At 40.0% G+C, this 20,726-nt stretch overlaps 2 protein-coding genes across 2 annotated transcripts; both read left to right on the forward strand.

Moving 5' to 3' along the window:
- The first annotated feature begins 1,676 nt into the window (after nucleotides 1-1,676).
- Nucleotides 1,677-5,344, forward strand: dmrt3a (doublesex and mab-3 related transcription factor 3a). Its single transcript, XM_078251398.1, has 2 exons — nucleotides 1,677-2,289; nucleotides 3,929-5,344. Exons 1-2 carry the CDS (start codon nucleotides 1,692-1,694, stop codon nucleotides 4,948-4,950), a joined length of 1,620 nt encoding a protein of 539 aa, XP_078107524.1. The 5' UTR covers nucleotides 1,677-1,691; the 3' UTR covers nucleotides 4,951-5,344.
- An 8,041-nt stretch (nucleotides 5,345-13,385) lies between these two features.
- Nucleotides 13,386-18,449, forward strand: dmrt2a (doublesex and mab-3 related transcription factor 2a). Its single transcript, XM_078251399.1, has 4 exons — nucleotides 13,386-13,612; nucleotides 14,397-14,799; nucleotides 16,558-16,660; nucleotides 17,123-18,449. Exons 2-4 carry the CDS (start codon nucleotides 14,443-14,445, stop codon nucleotides 18,196-18,198), a joined length of 1,536 nt encoding a protein of 511 aa, XP_078107525.1. The 5' UTR covers nucleotides 13,386-13,612; nucleotides 14,397-14,442; the 3' UTR covers nucleotides 18,199-18,449.
- Nucleotides 18,450-20,726: the final 2,277 nt, after the last annotated feature.

The following is a 20,726-nucleotide window of genomic DNA, read 5'->3' on the forward strand; positions in this document are numbered from 1 at the left end:
CTGTAAGCCGCGCAAGGCTCGGATCCCATTATTTGCTTGAATAAACCTTTTTTACGGTCAGAAATGGGCCCCGGCTTTGTCCGGTGTTATGTTTCAATGCCCTCTATTAGTCCAGCAGAAGGGACATATCAGCATCCTCAACATAGTTCCCAAAGGGCTTTTATACATGTGGAGACCTAATCATCTAAGTTATGTAAGATTGTGTAAAAGGTACGAGAAGCTGGGAGCACTTTGTCCAAATTAAGTCTTATAGTCTGTGGGCCTGCAGGCAACAGGGAGGGGAAATATACACTAAAGTCCTGACTTTTAAAATCTAAATATATGAGATCTTTGAGCTGTATGTTTATGTTATTTCCTAAAAATGAACATTTGTGGGAATATGTATCTAAAGAGACCTGAGTTTTGACAGCTGGGATGTCACATTATTCTCATTTGAGTGTAACAATTGAGTTGTTGGACTTAAAAATAAGTGTAAAGCTTTAAGTCTAATTATTTATGATGCTGTCTTCAGTCTAAATGGCATGTTTTTTTTTCATGTTGAATTGTTAAAATATTAATTTTATGTGTCATATTTTTCTCAATCTACAAATCGGTGCCAACAGAAAAGGCACAGACTTGTGCATGTAGTCTTTTAAAGTATTATACATGTTTGATTGGTTGTTTGCTTTATGCAGGGACTTGTTTTTCCCCTCAGTGTTGACAGCTGGGATGTCACATTTGATACTCAGTTGACTTATGGCTACACATCTTTTACAGTAGGTATTTATGGTGCTACTATGAGTTTAAATGTCATGTTTTTTTTTTCCATCTTTACTTGTTTTAAGAAATGTGTATGCTTTATATTTTAAAAATCTACATTTGGATGCCAATAGAAAAGACACTAAGTTATGCGGTTTGTCTTTTAAACTTTATCTTTACCATAAATGTTTCCTGATTGCTGGGGGTGGCTGTGGTTCAGAGGTACTGTAGAGTGGGTCGGCCCTCAACCACAAGATTGGTGGTAGTTTCACTATAAATGTCATGTTTTTCTCATGTTAACTGTTATATAGGCAATTTCTTTAAAAATCTTCAAATGGGTGCCATCAGAAGAAGCACTGACTGTCTTCTAACCTCCTTTGAATCTTTTAATGGATATTTGTTTCATAAAGGAACCTACGTTTCCTTGCATAGAAAATGTTACATTACAGGCCAGTATTGACAGCTGGTGTGTTAAGAAAAGGTTTTATATTTAGCATCAACAAAGTCCAACAGTTAAGTATAGATTTATAAGCTTACACATATCTTTTTAGATATTTTCCCAAGGGGATAAATGAATTGTCCTGCAGTTTGACCTTTTTCTGGACCAATTCTGGAGATAAAGTTGCAGCTTCCTTGCTAAAGCTTTGAGGAGTCTCAACTTTTCATTTCAGCTACTTGATCAAGTCTTACAATCTTTAAATACATGGCGGGGATGTTTGTTTCCGCAACCCAGTATGTTTGTAGTCTTCTTGAATTTTGACAGAAGGTTATTGTCCCGTTTTTTTTAAGGAAACTCTACAAACGTGTGAACCTTGCAGGGAAACATTATCTGATCCTCACTGGCAGGTTGTTTTTTTTTCCCCTCTCAGCCTCACATGGACATTTTTTGCAGCGTGCTTTGACGCAAGTGACAGCGTTTGGTTACTCGTCTCCATAAGTGCGTGTCAGCCCTGATGCATATCTGTGCTGTCAGCCGGGGGAAAGGTGGATCCTCCACAACAAGCCAACACCTCTTATCGTCACCCTGTCATGCGTGTGGCAGAGCAGCTCCATCCAGCTCCATCTCTCGGACTGCTGCTGACAACAACACTCCCGCCCCGCCTCGCCTCTTCGCAGATGCACTTGCGCGTCCTGGAAAACACGCTGACAGAATGAATGGCTACGGGTCCCCCTACCTGTACATGGGGGCTCCGGTGTCTCAGCCCCGGGCCCCGCTGCAGAGGACCCCCAAGTGCGCGCGCTGCCGGAACCACGGCGTGCTGTCGTGGCTCAAAGGTCACAAGCGCTACTGCCGCTTCAAGGACTGCACCTGCGAGAAGTGCATCCTCATCATCGAGCGGCAGCGCGTCATGGCGGCACAGGTGGCGCTCCGCAGGCAGCAGGCCAACGAGAGTCTGGAGAGCCTCATCCCGGAGTCCCTCAGAGTGCTGCCCGGCATCGGCATAGCTGGAGCCGACGAGGGGAACCAGGGAGCACCGCCGAGGACTGAAGAGCTGGAGCTGAGGTGGAGCAGCACGGAGCCGGTGCAGGCCGAAGCACAAACATGCACAGGTGGGAGAATAATTAAGAGGACTGCAGGATGTAGTTTAACTTGAAATGTTTCAATTCCTGATGAATTATGACTTTTATTTGATGGAATTACATCAATGAAAAATGGCCCAAATTATGAAATGACGTTCTTTTTTTGCAGAAAAAAAACTAATAATGACAGAAATAATTAAAAACTGCTACTTATTGCAAGGCTATTGTACATATTAAATAAGTCACAGAGTGCCACATTCTCACAGGACCTTTTTACCAATACATATCTATGTTGTGCATTGTTTTTACAGTTTTCACACAATCATGCATAAAGATTATGTCAGAAAAATATTTGTTATTTAAAATAACAAAAAAATCCGTTCCTAAATAAATACATACAGATGTTTAATCTTGTAGGCTACACAGTGTTTGGATGGTAGCATTGTTTAAAAGTAGCCTACTTTAAGATAATGACATTTGTGTGCATTTTTAGGTCATATGCCTAGCTCTAAATGTTGCTTTATGTAGGGAATGACAACTTTGCTGAAATGAAAGGATTCATTCCAACCATTTCCATTAAAGGTCAAATAAAACATTGTTTGTTTTTGTGACATTTTTACAAAATATTTTTGAAAATGTTTGGATTTTAAGAAAAGCCACCAAAAAAACTCATTAAGCTTATATGAATTATTAAAAGGGATCTGACAGCATTTGTATTAAGTTCATGTCGCATTTTTGTCATTATATACAGTATATAGCCATATTGGAAGTTGCATGATTGTTTTTTTCTTTTTCTTTTACAAGGAATTATTTTACACTAAGCTTACAAAAATAAACAATTATTCAGTGTTTATCATTTTGTAAAATAGCATAGACCTGTGCTCAATTTGAGGCTGCAAAACTCCTTTTTAACAAAAGAATATCAATTCGTAGATAAAGCTGTTTTAATTTCAGTATTTTAATAGTTTGTTACCTTCTGTTTGTTGTTGAGCGAGCAAATACGTTTTTATTGAAGTTTTCATGAAAAAGCAATAGGCCTATGCCCAATATTCCCCCCTGGCGTGATAATTATAGGCTGTACTGAATTAGCCTATTGAATATTATGTTATAATATCTAACAGAACAGTGCAGATTTGGGTTGTTTTCTAAGACTTAAACATTTGGACACAATCACCGATCAGCTGACTCCACATCACGCTGACAAACGGAGCTGAGTGGTTTAAAAGATTACAGTAATCAGCGGCGGACAGGACCAATCGAATGTAATCGCCATATTTCTTGCAGGAGGTCAACTTCAGATGAAATGTTACCGAGCAACAAGCGATCTGTTTACAAAATGTGGTCAAAAGGCATCGACGGTAGATTCCTAACTGACACACAGTCAGCACTTTGTGTTAACAGCTTTGGAGAGGAGAAAGTCAAGTAAATCCGCATTATTCTCTGTGTTGGAGACAACTTGACAAGCGATTAATTCTGTGTTCCGTTTCTCTTGATGAGAGCTTAGGAGAGTGGACTTGGAGTTTGCATTCAAAGGACAGAAATGTTTTTGAAGTCAGATTGGTGTATTTTATTCACTGAATAGGCTACTTTGTGCATGGCTTTCCTGCAACCTGAAATGTGTGTTTCCTGCCCAAACTTGTTCCCTGACTGTCTGTTCCTTGTGTTGCAGAGCCGACAGAGGACGGTCCTGATGAGGGGTCCGGGGGTGAAAACGGGGGGAGCTCCAGTGAGAAGGAGCAGGACCCGGTCAGCTCCCCTGAAGGCTCCAAACCAAACTCCTGCTACACCCCGGAGCCCCCAGAGACCTCCTCCCACCCGGGGGACAGTCGCTACAGCCTCCCTAAAGCCGGCAGCACAGAGAAGGAGGCCAAAGCCGAGAGTCCTCAGAAGTATCCGGTCAGTTCTGGAGAGCAGGGCGTGCTGATCGAAGGCCTCGCCGGCTCCATCAACCTGCCCTTCAGCCTCCGATCCAACCGGCCGCCGCTCGAGGTTCTCAAGAAGATCTTCCCCGCTCACAAGCCTCCTGTCCTGGACCTCATCCTCCGAGGCTGTGGGGGGGATCTGGTGGGGGCCATCGAGGTACTGCTCTCCAGCCGGAGTCCTGACGGGAGCGCGCACCCGCACGCCGACCCGCACCAGGACGCCTTATTGCTGCCTTCAAACGGACACCTGTTCGAGCACACGCTGGGCTCCTACCACCCGGTGTCCTCCTCCGCCAAGTGGTCGGTGGGCTCTGCTTTCCGGGTCCCCGAGTCCCTCCGGTTCACATCCGACTCTGCTTCGGGCGTGGTGTCCACCGGTCCGCTGGGTGTCCCCCTGCAGCACCCGTCCTTCCCGCAGCCCACGCGCTACCCGCTCATGCTGCGCAACTCTCTGACTCGCAGCCAGGCCAGCCCCTTCATGCACAACGACGTGACTCTGTGGAATACCATGGCTCTGCAGCAGCAGTACCAGCTCCGCTCGGCGGCCCAGTACGTGTCGCCGTTCTCTCCCGCAGCCCCAACCGGCCCCGGTGGCTCCGTGTTCCGCAGCTCCCCCATTCTCCCCTCCAGACCATCAGAGGAGCAGCGCATCAGCATCCAGGAGGAGAGCTGCACGCTGGGATCCAAACCCGGCCTCTACTCCCCTGATGAGGAGTACGAAGAACGCTCCGACTCCGCAGACTCCCGCATCCTGAACTCATCCACCTAAAGTAGCAGCTGATGGACTTATACAGCAGGGGACACCACAATGTATTACTATGAATGGACATCCAGTGTGTGTGTGTGTGTGTGTGTGTGTGTGTGTGTGTGTGTGTGTGTGTGTGTGTGTGTAGCCAAAAGGGTCTTTTTCTGTCTTGTTTGAATTGAACTTTGTCAAGCAATCACCCTTTGATAAGGTGATGTTAACCCTCTAACATCCACTCATGCTTTCAAGATGTCAAGTGGACACGACCAAAATCGGATGAATGTAACAGACTCACATTGTTTTTGAAAATCTCTCATCTATTTCCTGCAAGCATGTTTAGTACTGTGAAAGTTTTCGATGTTAAGGATCATCAATGCATGTGAAGAGTATGCCAAATAAAGAGAGTTTTCCAAATGGATCAGATTGTTGTCTTTAGTGTCACTGACTATTAATAATTATTTAATTGCAAATGGTTGGCTGAATTGATATTTAACATAGGTTTCAATATTTCAAATGAAATGTTAAATACAGCTGGTATCTCAATATTGACTTTATTGTAACAGTGGTATGAATTACATAACTAATCTTATACCCTAAGTAAAATCATGTGTAGAGACAAGCAGTGGTAGAAAGTTACTAAGTACATTAACTTAATTACTGCACTTCGGTAATTCTGAGGTACTTTACTCGAGTGTTTCCATGTTATGCTATTTTATACTTCTATTCCACATACGTTTCAGAGGAAAATATTTTAAGACATTACATTTAACAACTTTAGTTACTTTGCAGATTCATAATAACGATACAAAATGTAATAAACTAATAAATTATATAATATTACAGTATACATGTAAAATTAGCTTCACCTTTACCAGCTGCAACACTGTAATGAAAACATTAATGCATCATTAATTATAATTAATTATAATCCATTAATATATATGATTTTGAAGTAGGCCATTCTGCATAATGAGTACTTTTACTCTTGGGACTTTAGGTAGGCTGATGCTAATACTTTGGTACCTAAAGTTTTGAATGCAGGACTTTCACTTTTAACAGAGTATTTTCACACTGTATTACTACTTTTATAAGTAAAAAGGTCTGAATACTTCCTCCACCACTGGAGACGGGACAGACATATCAAATCATAACAATTCAACAAATGCTCTACAGTAATCGGTGTTCTTTTTTGAGGTGACTATGTGGGAGCAATTTGCTGAATATTATAAGTGTAACAGCATTTCACATAAAGCATCGTGTATCTAACAAAATGCAGCTCTGATATACAGATCCGAGCATGCAGGATTTGTTAAAATATCACCACAAAACATAACAGTAACACTCACAGATGCTGAAAAGAACCACACATCTCTAAAAAGTCAACTTTTCATGCTAAACAGCCCTGTTTACAGCTCTGTGACGATGCATTTTCTAGCTGATCCAAGAGGCTTTTAAAATAGTTTATTTAGGTAAGAAGTAGGGGAATTTTCTCAATATATAAGGGTACATTTCAACCTTCGGTTTGTCACAAACATTCAAAATCAACATGGCTTTCACTGGACAAGAAGGGGATGGTCTGTAATCTGAAAAGTAACTAAAGCTGTCAGACAAATGTATAATTATGTAGTATTAATATTTTTCTCTGAGATGTAGTGGAGTAAAATTGTAAAGTTGCATACAACTACACTGAATTTGTACAGTACTTGAATAAATATGTTATACTCCACCACTGATGGTCGGTAATGAATTGGTCCAATACAGAAAAGAGTGTGTTATATAAAATAAATAGTATGGACACTAGTGTCATAGTATTCAGTTTGAAGTTACCCGTACAGGTGTTAACATTATGCATCTTGGTTAAAGAAATGAAAATGAAAAAATGTTAGAATAAAACGCAGTAAAACTAGACATTGTTGGCGGTCATTAAATCAGACCTCTTTTGAGACGAGCTTACAGGCCGAGCATCAGTCAGTTCGACCCGTCTGGAAATGTTCTTGGTACATCTGTGTTGCTGTTGTTTCTCACAGAGGTTTGGAATTAAGCTGCTCTGCAGTGCTGAGAGTCGCTGGTTGGTTTCTTTGACAGTCAGACTCTGCTGTAATCAGACCACAACTGACTTTTACAAGTCAATTAACAGCTGTCAAATCACTAGCTTTAAAAAGTGTGATTTTTTTTACACTCTCATTTATTAGACTTCCTGAATAGTCAGCAGTGGTAGAAAGTGACTAAGTAGTGTACCTAAGTACAATTTTGAGGTAGGCATACTTGTACTTTACTTGAGTATTTCCCATTTCTATTACTTTATACTTCTACTCCACTACATTTCACAGAAATGTGAATTGTTGTACTTTATCTCCATTAGGCAATGACACTATATTGTACTGATAATCCATTTTACAAATAGAGGTGCAGAAACGAAGTACTTAGTGATCATCTCCCTTAGTTAAAACCTTTCAAATGCCGCCATCTAGTGGTGAAATACATCTACATCATGTTTATGTCAAAGGCTAAATCTCACAACTGAACATAACACAGTTAATTAAGTTCAAAGCTGTAGAAAAGCCAAAGAAAAACAAAAAAAAATCCCCATGAATATATTTTTAGACTCATGTTATCATCATTCATTTTCTAAATGTCTCCAGGGTTCGAATCCCAATCCTTGCTCAAGGGCACCTCAACAGTTCTTCCTGAGAGTGGGGAGAGTATTTATTGTATCACTGTCTCTACAGTTTTCCCAAACCAGTCAAATAAAACACACTGTGTGTTTCTGGTTAACTTTCTAAATACAATTTCTGATCACGTTTCTGTTATGAGGTTGTTTTCCTCACTGAAACCTGCTCCAGTCTGCCACCCTGTGGCCCAAATGGGTATTTTGTTTTACTATATCCTCCTGAGGCCTACAGTTTAGTACACAATATCACTGAGGTCAAAGGTGACAATGCTTCATTTATTTCTCATCATCAATATTTTATTGCAACATGTAAAAGCAGCTGGTGCAGCCTCATTAAATGCAGCAGAGACTTCATGCAGGAAAATACTTTTGGTTTGACTATTTTAAACAGGCCCTGTTCAGACCTGGCTTTAACATGTTTCAAGTGGACAGCTACAAGTACATGTGTTCACACCTGATCTTGATTCGTAGTACAGACCTCTGGCTTTAGAATATGTCTCCATATGCATCTTGAGTGACCACCACTTGTGATTAGATCATACTGTCCAGCTCTACATGCAAAAACACATGTACAGCCTTTGTGTTAGCAAAGACAAAAGTACGTTATTGGTTTTAACGGTTTGAACCCGCCGGAGGCAGTAATGCCTAGTCTGAATTTTGTACTATTGGTGGACCAAAACAAACATTGTGAAGGTGTTACTTTGAGCTCTGGGTAATTCTTACAGCATTTCTCACTATTAACAAAATGTGTACCAAACAAACAATCAATCGATGGAGCAATTAATCATCAGATTAATCCATAATGAAAAAAAAAACATTACTTACAGTCCGACAAAAAAAATAGTTGAACTGATCTCCACTTTGTGGCCGGGTTAGGGTTAGGGTCTCCCCTTTCATGTCTTCATCTGTCCTGTGGAAATAAAGGCCTAAAAAATAATCTTTGTAAAACAAAAATGAGCTCCACTTCAACCAACATCAGTAAAATCCTGCTGTTACACGTATGCATACAATACATGAACAATAAAAATCTAATGATATAATATAATGTATAATAGTTTAAAAGTCACAGCGGAAATTTTACATTTAAAGTACATTTTGATTACATAATTTTACTTGAGTAACATTTTCAATGCAGAACTTTACAGTTTGGTGTCAGTACTTTTACTAAAGTAAAGGATCTGAATACTTCCTCCACCACTGCAGTCCACAGGTGAAGGACACATCCTCCTGTTTGTTGCACATTATCCAGGAGAGGTCGAGGTGTCAGACAGAGACAAATGTCCCGCCTGGTGTTGTATTCAGCTGCATGTGTTGCCGGTCCATCAGAGGCTAATTAACATAACAGGATCCCCAGTGATCCCACTCTGCTCTTCTGTCTATACACAGCTCCTGTTACACTTTACGGCATGCACAGCAGGACACTTCCAACAAGATGCTGTTGTTTCAATCAACCCCAAAAGTAAACTGGACAGCGTGTGAGAAAGTGTCATTATGTGTCTGTGTCTTTCTTCAGGTTGAGCCCATTAAAAAGGATCAGTTAAACCTTTGTACTGAGTAATTTCCAGAAACACCCAAAATAAACATTACGATAAAGAGCTATACTCCATTTAAGACAGATATACCCTTGTTTAGAAATACAAATGGTGGAGCTAGGCCTTCAAAACAAACATCATTTTTTTTCTTTTTTAAGTCCTTTTTAAGTCTTTAGGGATAGAAAAAACACCACAAGATTATATGTTTATATTTTACGTTTATTGAATGCTGAAAAATATGGATTGTAGACACATTTTCCAAAGTTTTTTGAGAGAAAAAAAAAAAGAAAGTGTTTGTTTAGTTTTGCATCACGATACCTGGGATCCCTTCAAGGATATGTGCAAACTCCTAAAGGATCCCAACTACCCTACAAGGACCCTTGAAATTCCTTCAATAATGTCTGGAGCCCCGTGAAGGATCGTTGGATCCCTGTACCCCTGTAAATCCATTCAGTGATACCCCTGCAATGATCCAACATTAAAACTCCTTTACTAACTCCTCAAGGGTACCTGGACAGTGTCAAAAAACCCTCCTCTAAAAATGCCTGAAATCCATTTCAAGATTCTTGGACCCTTAAAATTAGAACTCCCTCAAGAACTCATGAAACCTCCTCAAGGACCCTGAAAACTCTTAAAAGATCCCCAGACCCTTGCAAGGACCCCTGAAATTCCGTCAATATTGCCAGAATCCTTTCAAGGAAGCCCCATGTTGACCCCTGGGTCTCATCAGAGACTACTGAATTTTCTGTAATATTTGCTGGATGTCATTCAAGGATCCTGAAAGATCCCCTGAAGACCCTTGAAATTCCAACTCGCTCAGTAAGGCCTGAAATACATTCAAGGATCCATGGAACCCCGTCAATGATTTCCTGTGTTGCCTGGAACCCGTTCAAGGGCCCCTGAACCCCTTCAAAGATTGCTGGATCTCCTTCAAGGAGTCTGAAACCTCTTTAAGGATCATGGAAACTTTCAAAAGACCCCCAAACCCCTGCAATGACCACGTACGTTTCTTCAATAACGCCTGAACCCCTTCAACGATACCGGAAAAGACCAAACTCGTTCAATAACGCCTAGATTACATTTTAGGATCAACGGTAACTTCTAGTGGATTCCTCAAGGATTTCCAGAATTTGTTGCAGGGGGCTTGGGCTCTTCTTGAAGTTCTCGAGGTCCTTAAGGAGGTTTCAGAATCCTTGAAGGAGATCCAATTATCTTTTTGAAGGGTTCCAGGGGCCTTTCAAGTTTTCCAGGCTATACTGAGGGAGTTTCAGGCCATGACAGGGGTAAAGGGAGTTTTCAGGGATCATCGAAATAAATAAAAAAGAAGTTTTGAATGGGCCCATGACAAAGGATGCCAGGCAATATTAAAGACCTTTGGAACCACCTTACCACCCAAGTTCCTTTGAGCCTCTTCTAGATTCCCCAAGACCCTCTGACAGGCCTGTCTTTAAAAGATGCATGGGATTCCTTCAAGGGACCCTGGAAGGTCCTAAAAGATTTGCGGAAACCCATTCAAGAACCTCTGGAGGCCCCTTGCCCCACACTGCCATAATGAGCCAGCGGACACAGACAACAAATTTCACCTGGAGGGTCCAGCTCCGTGCGAATCCTCTTGTCCGACCGTCCAGGCGGCTCTCAACATCAAAGCATTCCTGACGTGGAAGCAGCAGCCTGGGGTGGCCGGTCATAACCTCCGTAATAAATTAGGACGAAGTGGCAAATAAAGCTGCACCTGCAGGCCTGACGTCTTCACCTCCAACACATGGAGGAACTGTTAAAAGGCACTGCCATCATCTGGAGAAAAAATTAAATAAAAACAATGATTTTTAGAAGACAAAAGTCATGTATTTCTCCATTTAATTAAAGTCTAGAAAAATGTGTTTTCTAGAACCCCAGAGCTAAAATAATTTATAATACATTTGCGAGTGATGCAATCAAAGATAAAAAGCCATGATGACATAGTTTGATAGCTAATAGCTAAAACAGCTTACTACCAAAAAAATCCTGTCTCTTAAAGAATATAGATGTCATATCAGATTAATAAAGCCATAAATGCTAAACCAAAACAAAACATTCAACAACAATAAACACATTGTTGAACAATTACTAGCCTAACAAATACTACAAGTACTTTGCTTAATAAAACATAATATTTTAATTCTAGAGATCCCATGAAAAGAAAGAAAATGTTAACAGTAAATAACTCAAGATACCACAAAATGTCCTTCATATGATTAATATAAGAATGTGAGAATGAGTTGACATGTTTTTATATATAAAGTGAAATATAAAGTTATGAGATCTGAAATAAAGAAAATAAGTTACACATTATACGAAAATAAAATGTTACATGTAGGATTTGAGCACTATAGTTTTTCAAACAGGACAAAACAGGTCACTACCCTACCCTTATTTTGAATGGAATATACAATATGTCTTCCTTTTAACATCACTTTGTTCGTTAATTTCACATAACAACTAAGCAGACAAAAGATTAAAGTCAACATTATTTTCCATGCAGTAGGCCATGTGGATGTCTGTATTGTCCTGTTGTCAGTTCCCATGAGAGTCAGTTGGTGCTGAGTGAATGCTATGATGTCTCTTATTTCTTTGCGAGTCAAGCTTTTAGTCAGCAAGCTGCAAACAAAGAGCCAAAGATAGAAAGTTGTCGACATTCCTCTTGTAAATTCATTCATTCAAAGCCATCGGTCACACCCAGCTATGTGCAAATAAGGGTGATAAACAATCACTGGAATTATTGTATTAGCTATTGTATCGCCTAAAGACAATGAAAAAAGAAGCATCTTTCTGTTATAGTTAAGCAATCAAAGGTTGTTTTTTTTATTCTTAGAAGGATCAAATGGCATTGCATTTCAAAATAAACCTCATAAAAATGAGAAGGTTAAAAATAGGATTTAGTGTTATAAGCATGAAGGGATGAGGTAATGTGTATTTAAGCCTATAAGGACTAAGACACAGATATAAAGCAGTTGATTTATTTATTTGGCCTAAGGTTTCTTAAATTTGAAAGGCTTTGTGTTTAGGGTCATGGTTTGGTTAAGGCCTAAAGTTAAGAGTTTTTATTTGTGAGTTTTAGAAGTTTAGAAGGGAAAACTTGGGATCTATTGTTAAGATCAGTTAAAGTTTGTTGCTGTAAGTATATTTTAGGGTGGGTTGTACTTGTTGTGTGTGGGACTATGCGTGCTGACATGGTGTTATTTTTGTCAGGTGTGATTGTTGTGAAAACATTGTAATCATCATCGTCAGTTACTTCTGGCAGGAGGACAGAGTGTAACAACCTGCAGGACACATTTATCACCTGTCTAGCTGCTCTGTGGCAAGGCAGTTTGATCTCTGTGAGATATATTTACACACATCACAGATTAGACACTATGCAGGATATAATGTGCTTATCATCACTGTAATATTATTTATTTATAAGACTTTCATTGTGGCCCTCGGATAGGCTATAGGCCTGGTCTTTTTTCTTCTCTTTTTACATTTTTGTTGCACTATCGCTTAATTAATTAATTAATTAATTTATTTATTTATTAATTAATATGCTATTTGTCAAAGGATTTGCACTGCATCTGATGTTAAATAGCTTGTTCCAACCTATGCTATTTTATCTGGTATTGGTGCCATTGTAGAGGGGATTTTTATAATTCCAGGGTCACTGCACAATAGCCTACAAACATAAAATGTTGGATTGTGAAATACATGGAAAACTGATCTGAAAAGGGCTATGTATGTAGCCTATGTTTTTTGTTTATCTTCAATTGAAAGATTAGATGTGGCCTAATTTACCTGCAAGTTTGATTACATGCATTTAGCACACAAATAGGATACAATAGCCAACAGTAAGATTTTATGGATGAATGCCTTGCTTTTACATTATTAAACACTGTAAGCCATTTTAAGTTTACATCTCTCTAAACTTTGACAATAGAGTAGGCTGACAACATTAACAGGCTGTTTCTTTTACATATCTTTGCCTAAAGGCTCCCCCTATTGTCAATCAGTCATTTATAGCTTATAGACTGTCTGGTTCTTGTCCGGTTTTTAACTGAACTACATTACTGAAAAGTCAACACGTTGCTGAGGAAAAGTAATCAAATTACTGTTAACCAGTACTAAGAGAACTCTCCCCGGCCCCTGCCCGAATAACTGCTCGTAATCCTATTGGTCAGCGCGTGTTTGGAAGCAGCCAATCAGAGGACAGAGAACGCAGACTGAAGAGGTTCATAGGAGTGGCGCTGAGAGTGTCTGCCTCAGAGGAAACTTGGATCTGTTCGGAGTGTGACACTCATTTATCCACTCAATTAACAGCTAATTACAAGCCTGTTCTGGAGTCTGGACTGTGTGTTTCTGTGTGTGTGTGTGTGTGTGTGTGTGTGTGTGTGTGTGATTTATCACGGCGCTTAACGACGTCCCACGCTGCTGTTAAAAACCCGGGACCCGACCGCTGAATCAACTTCTGGAGGTAAACTGGACTCTTTTCTCATGTTTTTATATGTTTATTTACAGAGTATTTTGTGAAGTCTTGGGGGGATAATACAACTCCAATGTTTGATCAAATACACGCATGAAATAACTAATTAAATGCCAAACACTTAGCCCGGCTATAAGCTACATTTTGGGGCACAGAGAGAAGCGATGGTCGAAGTGTGGTTAGACTATTATTGGGCTGATGTGATAAATCATAATGGTCTCTTGAGGTGATTTATTTTAGGCTTCCAATAATAGATTTTTATATTTGCTCACACCCTTTGCTTTCTAACATGTGTAGGCTACAAAATTAAATAGCCTACGTTTCTTTCTAGTTTTATATCTTCAATAGCCTAATCTTAAATAAATGTCAGCAATCATATTGCTATAGAGGTCTCTTTCAAAAGTTTAGCTTTAGTTTGTGTTGACAGACTGGTTTCTGCTCTTTCTCGGTTTTAATGAATACTTTTCCTAATATGTATTTGCAGATGACCTAGTTAAAAACTATGCGTTTATCAAATCTTTTTTTTTCATTTTCCTTGTGCATGGATTTTTCTCTTTTGTGTCGAGACATTTAGAGGTAAAACAAAAATAAACAGCCTAATCTACTGCTAAAGCCTTAGAAGTTCATTTTAACCATCATTAAAATAAGTAAAGCTTGGTTATTGGAGATGTGTTATGATGAGTGATTATTTTATTTAAATGCCATATAAACCTGCATAATAGCTAATAATAATAGGCTAATAATAATAACCATAATGTTTCATATTTGTCAACAGACATACACTGGGTGTACAGACAGCCTGGCGGAGGACTCGGGCAGACATGTCAGACAACGCCGGTTGCGAGTTTGAAATCGACGTGGAGAGCCTGGAGACGGAGAGCGACGACCTGGCAGACTCGTGCAGCCGCCCCGGCTCTGCCCCGCTCGAGGACGACGGAGACGGCGGCAAGGACGACGACAAGCAGGGCCCCAGCGGCGTGTGTCCGGGCGAACAGAGGAAGCTGAGCCGTACGCCGAAGTGCGCCCGCTGCCGTAACCACGGCGTGGTGTCCTGCCTGAAGGGACACAAGCGCTTCTGCCGCTGGAGGGACTGCCAGTGCGCCAACTGCCTGCTGGTGGTGGAGAGACAGCGGGTGATGGCGGCGCAGGTGGCCCTAAGGAGGCAACAAGCCACTGAGGTAGGCACGGAGTGTGTGTGTGTGTGTGTGTGTGTGTGTGTGTGTGTGTGTGTGTGTGTGTGTGTGTGTGTGTGTGCGCTCGCGTGGGTGAATGTGTGGGCCTATGTCATCCACGTTAAGAATGCTTTTATTTAGCAAAAGCTAACAAATTGGACCCCGCAGTAAAAGTTGTTTCACCTCAGTCAATATAGGACACTGCTTTCCTGTGAGTACCCGACTGAATACGCTAAAAACACACAACATTGCCAATTAAACAAAACATCAAATCCAATCAAGTGTACTCAAATTTGGGTTTGCATTATAGGAAGCCTCCAAATGTATCTCCTCAGACCCCTCCTCTCGCTGGCCTCGAAAGCAACGTTTTTGGTGTAAGGATTTCCAGGACATGTTGATCTTGCTTGACATGTCAGAAGCCAATGGCTCGGTTACTGCCGTCCGTTGACATTGCTTCAAAATCCCTAACTTCTGTTCGGATAGAGAGAAAAGTCCATGTTAAAAATGTAAAGATATCTTTAAAACTACATTCAATTAGTTAGAAGTAAAACACACATCACAATCAAATGGCAAAACAATACATTATACTGTACATTGAAATAGGTCATTTGCTTAAAATAAGCTTCAAATGTGACCATAATAGGCCTGAGACGTTTTTGATATATCAACAGAAATACAATTGTTTAGTGTTAAATTACATTTGTTTTCTAATGCGACAGAATTACATCCCTGATATGCTTTTGTTCTCTTTGTTCCCTAGCCTAAAAGTCACTATGTTGATTTTTTTAAGGTAAAGCATTAGCAACTTGAAACATAGCCTACAGTTTTTGTTCCAAATTTGGAATCAGGTTTAGTTTAAGTTTGGATGTAGTGGATCAGATTAAGGTTGAGGGTTTGGCAGGTAATTGAGGTATTTAATGTAAATAGTACCATATCTCTTTGTTTGACTGAATAAACATGAATGTCAATCATTTGTTCTCAAAGTGGCTTCGCATAATCCCTGAAAAGTTCTTAATGTTGTCCCAGTAAATAAACGATCATTATTTAATATAAATCAAGGCCTAATTACATGGTTTAATTATAGAATGTAAAAAGAAGTGGTCTGTCACTGTCCAATTATATGTTTCCATCTTTACTTGTCAACAAACACACATCTCCTTTCCTCAACGTATTTCCTATTTCCCATTTTAATGTGTGTGTGTGTGTGTGTGTGTGTGTGTGTGCGTGCGTGTGTGTTTTGACTGCGGTGACATTCAAATATTTGAGAATGTCTGTGGCGAAATAGCCTAATGAACCACGTCAGCTGTGGTATTTTGAAGATGATACCAGATGGAAGTTTTTCTGTGTGTGTGTGTGTGTGTTTGTGTGAGAAATGTTTATTACAGTCTTGTGAAAATATTGCAGTTTAAATTAATGCAATCAGGTTTAGTTGTAAAACTGTTAAACATTAATTTCTCTCATTTCTTTATCTTTAACATGCCAACAAATTAATGTATTAAACATATGATTTATTAAAGCTGGGCTAATTGATACCTCTAATGTTTAAATGCTAAACATATTGTAGTGATCCTGCTTTAACTTAAAGACAGTAACAGAAAACAGTATCATGATTCATATTTTAAGTATATTATTATAAAGATGTTGGCTTATATTATCCAAACACTGGACTTGGACTTTATAGCTGTGACAAATCAGGCATTTTTAAAGGATCAAGAAAAACATCCTGACAGCACTTCTTTTTCTGTTTTTTTTTCTATTTATCAGGATAAGAAAGGAATATCTGGGAAACAAATCCCAGCAGAGAGGAGGACGATATATCAGCGACACATTCGACCGTCCACCATGCTCGCCAAAAGCATCCTCGAAGGTAACATATCTGACAAATATAGAAACATGTTTTATTTTGTTTGCGTTAGATGCTTCCGATCTTTTTCAGTTTCTCTTGGCTCGACATTCTGTGTCCCTGTTTAACTATGATAAAACCTCACTTTCTCCTGTCTTGGATTTCTATCTTTTCCATTAACAACAACAAAACAGTGCTAAGGACTGGTTTACATCTGTAAGCAGTTACTTGATAAACTTGTTTGGCATGCAATAAGTTCACTAATTATCATCTGCTGTACTGTCACGACTCACAACATAACAAATATGATTTAATTACTGAGCATGATTTATGTTTTTTTTCAATCCAAAGTGAAATTTTTGTTTGGTTTCATTTTGCATGTTTATCAGTGTGAACATTTCTGAATGCATGCTTGACTTCAGCTTTAATCCAAAACACATTGACTGTCATAAACCTTGAATTAAATGGGGGTTCTTTTGATGACAGGATACCGTCCGGTGCAGTCTGATCCATTCCTGGCGGCCAACCCGTCTCTCCCCCCGCCGCTGAGCGATCGCATGAGAAAAAGAAGGGCCTTCGCCGACAAGGAGCTGGAAACCATCATGCTGGAGCGGGAGTACAAAGAACGAGAGCTGCTGGAGAACAGCCAGGCGACCATCTTCCCTAACAGCATGGCTCACCACGCCGCAGAGTACAACTACAAGACGGCCTATTCGCCAGCAGCTCAGGTTGAGCCCCAGCCCAAAGAGCTGTGCAACTTCCTTGGCCGTAACTGCCTGGATCTGTCCATGCAGTACCCTGCCAGCTCAGCCAACGTCGAGCTCATCTCCTCCAACGTCAGCGTGGCCACCACCTACCGCCACTACCCGCTGCAGCCATCACGAGGCGGCTTCATGATGTGGCCCCGCGGTGCAGCCAACCTGGGCGACGCCCTACTCTACCAACAGTGCCTGTTCAATGCCACGGCGGTGCAGAACATGAAGCCAGGTGCTGTGTGGGAGCCCAAGGCGATGCCTGCTGAGAGCCAGCCGCCAGAGCAGGAGGCTGCTAAACTGGAAGGATCCCGAGCAGCTGCGCTGCAGGACTCATCAGACCCTCTACGGGCTGATCCCAAACTTCACGGTGTCACCCAGGGGGGGCAGAGGGAGTGCTCAGCCTTCTCTCCACTCAAGAGGAGCTTTGGACAATCCTTCCCCAACAACTCACATTCCCAAAACTCCAGCCAAGTCCTGAACAAGCTGAGCAAGGACAGCGCTAAGCTTTCCATGAAACTTAACTCCTTTCAATCCCTCATCCAGCACTCGCTGAGTGAGAAAACCAGTGGCGGGGCCGGGCTGGAGCTCAGGGCTCCATACTGCAAAGAGCTCTTAGAGGAGGCCGCACGAAAGTTCAGGGAGGGCTCCGCCAAGGACATTCAGGCCGCCAAAATCACTGACAGGTACGCCAAAGACTTTCTGTCCAAACCTGTGGGAACCAAGATGGCGTCCAGTGAGTCTCTGTCCTTCTCTGTGGAGGCCATACTGAAGAGACCCACACCTGCCATGAGTCGAGCATTCCATTAATTTCCATTAAGTGTCTTTTCTTGCACTATAAACTTCAGGTTTGTCTCAGTTAGAGGACATCTCAAGTTTTGGTTTTGGGGTCAAACTAAGTATAAATAGACAAGCTAGAAAATATATATTTTTCCCAATGTAATATTTATGTACTGTATATATTTTCCATGTGCATGTTTTAATAACTTTATTGTGTAGAGTATTTAAACATTATCCCAATGTTTTCCTCATGTCAATAAACTTTAAACGATTGAACTCTTTCCATAAAAACTCTTGTATTTCATTTTATGCTCAAGTTATGACATGTTTAACTGTGAACAGGTTTTTGTTTAGGTCAGAAGTTAGTCTGCACACACTAGTAAATCACTGTGGTTTTTTTTACATTCACAACAGTTCACACCAAACACAAGATATAGCACTCATAAAAAACAACGTATTGTACACATACTATTACCAGCAGATAGAAAACAGTTTATTGTTTGTTGTTTTTTAAAATATTGTCTGAGGACAATTTTCTTTGACCATTTCTTATTTTGAAATCTTTTTGACACATTTTGTTGATAGTAAGATTTACAAAATAAGTGCAAATATTCAGTTTGCATCTGTGTGTTGTTGGAAAAGTTCCAGTTATTACGGACGGAATTATCAAGGTGATAATTCCGACAACAGCAGATACATTAACTCTTTATGTATAACTAGAATATACAACAATCACATAGATTATGGCAAACTTTAGTGGAACAGAAGTAGTTGCTGTTGACTTTTCATATTTCCTGTCACAAGTCCTCCAGAAATAAGTGATTTGCATATACACAAATCACACAAACAGAACACATAAATTAAGTGTAAATGTAGTCTAACTGTGTTCTGCCGAGGTTTGAAACATGATATCAGCCCATAAATCTGTGAGCAGCATCATCTCATCTGTTCAAGATGCCTTTCTCCACTCATTCCTTTACAGTTACGGACTCTCAGTGTGTGTGTGTGTGTGTGTGTGTGTGTGTGTGTGTGTGTGTGTGTGTGTCCACGCTGAAAGATAGCTTCAAACATGGGTTTCACATGAGCTGCAGAACACTGATCCGTGCAATAATGAACAAGACGAAAGGTTAAAAAAAAAGTCACTAATCTCTTCTTTCTGGCACAAACGTTCACATTTCATCGGCATGAATCTATAGCCAAACCACTTTAAAGCTATATTTTCTTGTCACTTTACTTTTTTTTTTTCTTCTACTCTTAAGCCCACTGAGAAATCTCATGTCAGGAGGAGATTGTGGCTGTGTGATCGTTTCAAAGAGAGTCCTGTTGTTCCTGCTGTAATTGGATTTGATCTGATGATGACATTTTGTGTCACGAGAGAGAGAGCTGACATCATTTTAAGTAGCCTGCGGTGTCAATTTCTCTTACAGTGTGTATGAGGGTGAGAATAGCTTGTGCAATCGTGGTAGGTTTACTATCAGATGGAAAACACTGGTGAAAATATACATTTCCACTAAATATAGGACGTCTTCACTTTTCAATTTATTTTTTGAAATATACACTAAAAGTGTAGTTAGTAAGTCTTTACTAACTACACTTTTAATATAATTTTACTATAGAATATATTTCAGAAAATATATTGTTTTAATTATTCTTTTAAAAATACATACTTTTTATATCATTGTATCTAAAAATTTAAAAATACAAACATTTTTAACTATAAAAATGTGTACTTTTAAAATTAAAACATTTTGGGAAATACTTGTTTGCTGAATACTCTATATGCTTATTCGCTTTTACAGGAGAGTTAGAGACCAAAGATTAATACCACTTTCATGTCTGTACAGTAAATATGAAGCTGCCAACAGCAGCCAGTTAGCTTAGCCTCGCACTTTGACTGGGAACAGGAGGAAACAGCTAGCCTGGCTCTGTCCATTGGTAAAAGGTCTGCCTATCATCACCCCTTGAGCTCACTAATTGACACATTATGTCTGTTCTTTGTTACAAAAAAACTAAGTTTATGACAAGTTGTGGTTTTTAGACAAGTTTGTCAGGCAACCAGTAGAGACTCCATTAAGGCTAGCATTTCCCCCGTGTTTCCAATCTTTATGCTAAGCTAAGCTAACCGTTGAAAGCACAGAAAAATAATAGTAAGTGGACCTTGGGTTAAATCTTTTTTGTTTTTTTGTGACCTCCATTTTATAATGCTTGCCTTGTATTTACATGTTTTGAAATGTGGTTGTAATGCTTACTGTTTAATTTGCTACATTGTTAAAAAGATAATGTATAGGGTGTGTATTGCCTTTTTTGAAAGCTACAGTGGAGAAAGAGTGGGATGAAAAAGCAGTCGACACAGTTTCTTTTACACTTTGGTTTGTCTTTATCATTCTTATCAGTACATGAGGACCTCATGTAAATCCCACCATAGCTGTGCACAACTCCAACCTGAGTAGGTCTAATCAGCAACAAAGCTGAAAACACCTTTGAGGGTATGTGGGGCCTTTGATCTATAACAATGCATATTTCATAAATTGATCTGATATTTTGTATGTAAAGTTGTA

The sequence above is a fragment of the Sander vitreus genome, chromosome 5 (genome assembly GCF_031162955.1).
Source record: "Sander vitreus isolate 19-12246 chromosome 5, sanVit1, whole genome shotgun sequence".
Taxonomy (NCBI): domain Eukaryota; kingdom Metazoa; phylum Chordata; class Actinopteri; order Perciformes; family Percidae; genus Sander; species Sander vitreus.

Bases quoted from the DNA above. Each gene is read 5' to 3' on its own strand.
- dmrt3a (XM_078251398.1), top strand. From the start codon at position 1,692: ATGCATATCTGTGCTGTCAGCCGGGGGAAAGGTGGATCCTCCACAACA. The intron at 2,290-3,928 runs GTGGGAGAATAA...CTTGTGTTGCAG, and splicing joins CGAAGCACAAACATGCACAG to AGCCGACAGAGGACGGTCCT.
- dmrt2a (XM_078251399.1), top strand. From the start codon at position 14,443: ATGTCAGACAACGCCGGTTGCGAGTTTGAAATCGACGTGGAGAGCCTG. The intron at 14,800-16,557 runs GTAGGCACGGAG...TCTATTTATCAG, and splicing joins GGAGGCAACAAGCCACTGAG to GATAAGAAAGGAATATCTGG. The intron at 16,661-17,122 runs GTAACATATCTG...TTTTGATGACAG, and splicing joins CGCCAAAAGCATCCTCGAAG to GATACCGTCCGGTGCAGTCT.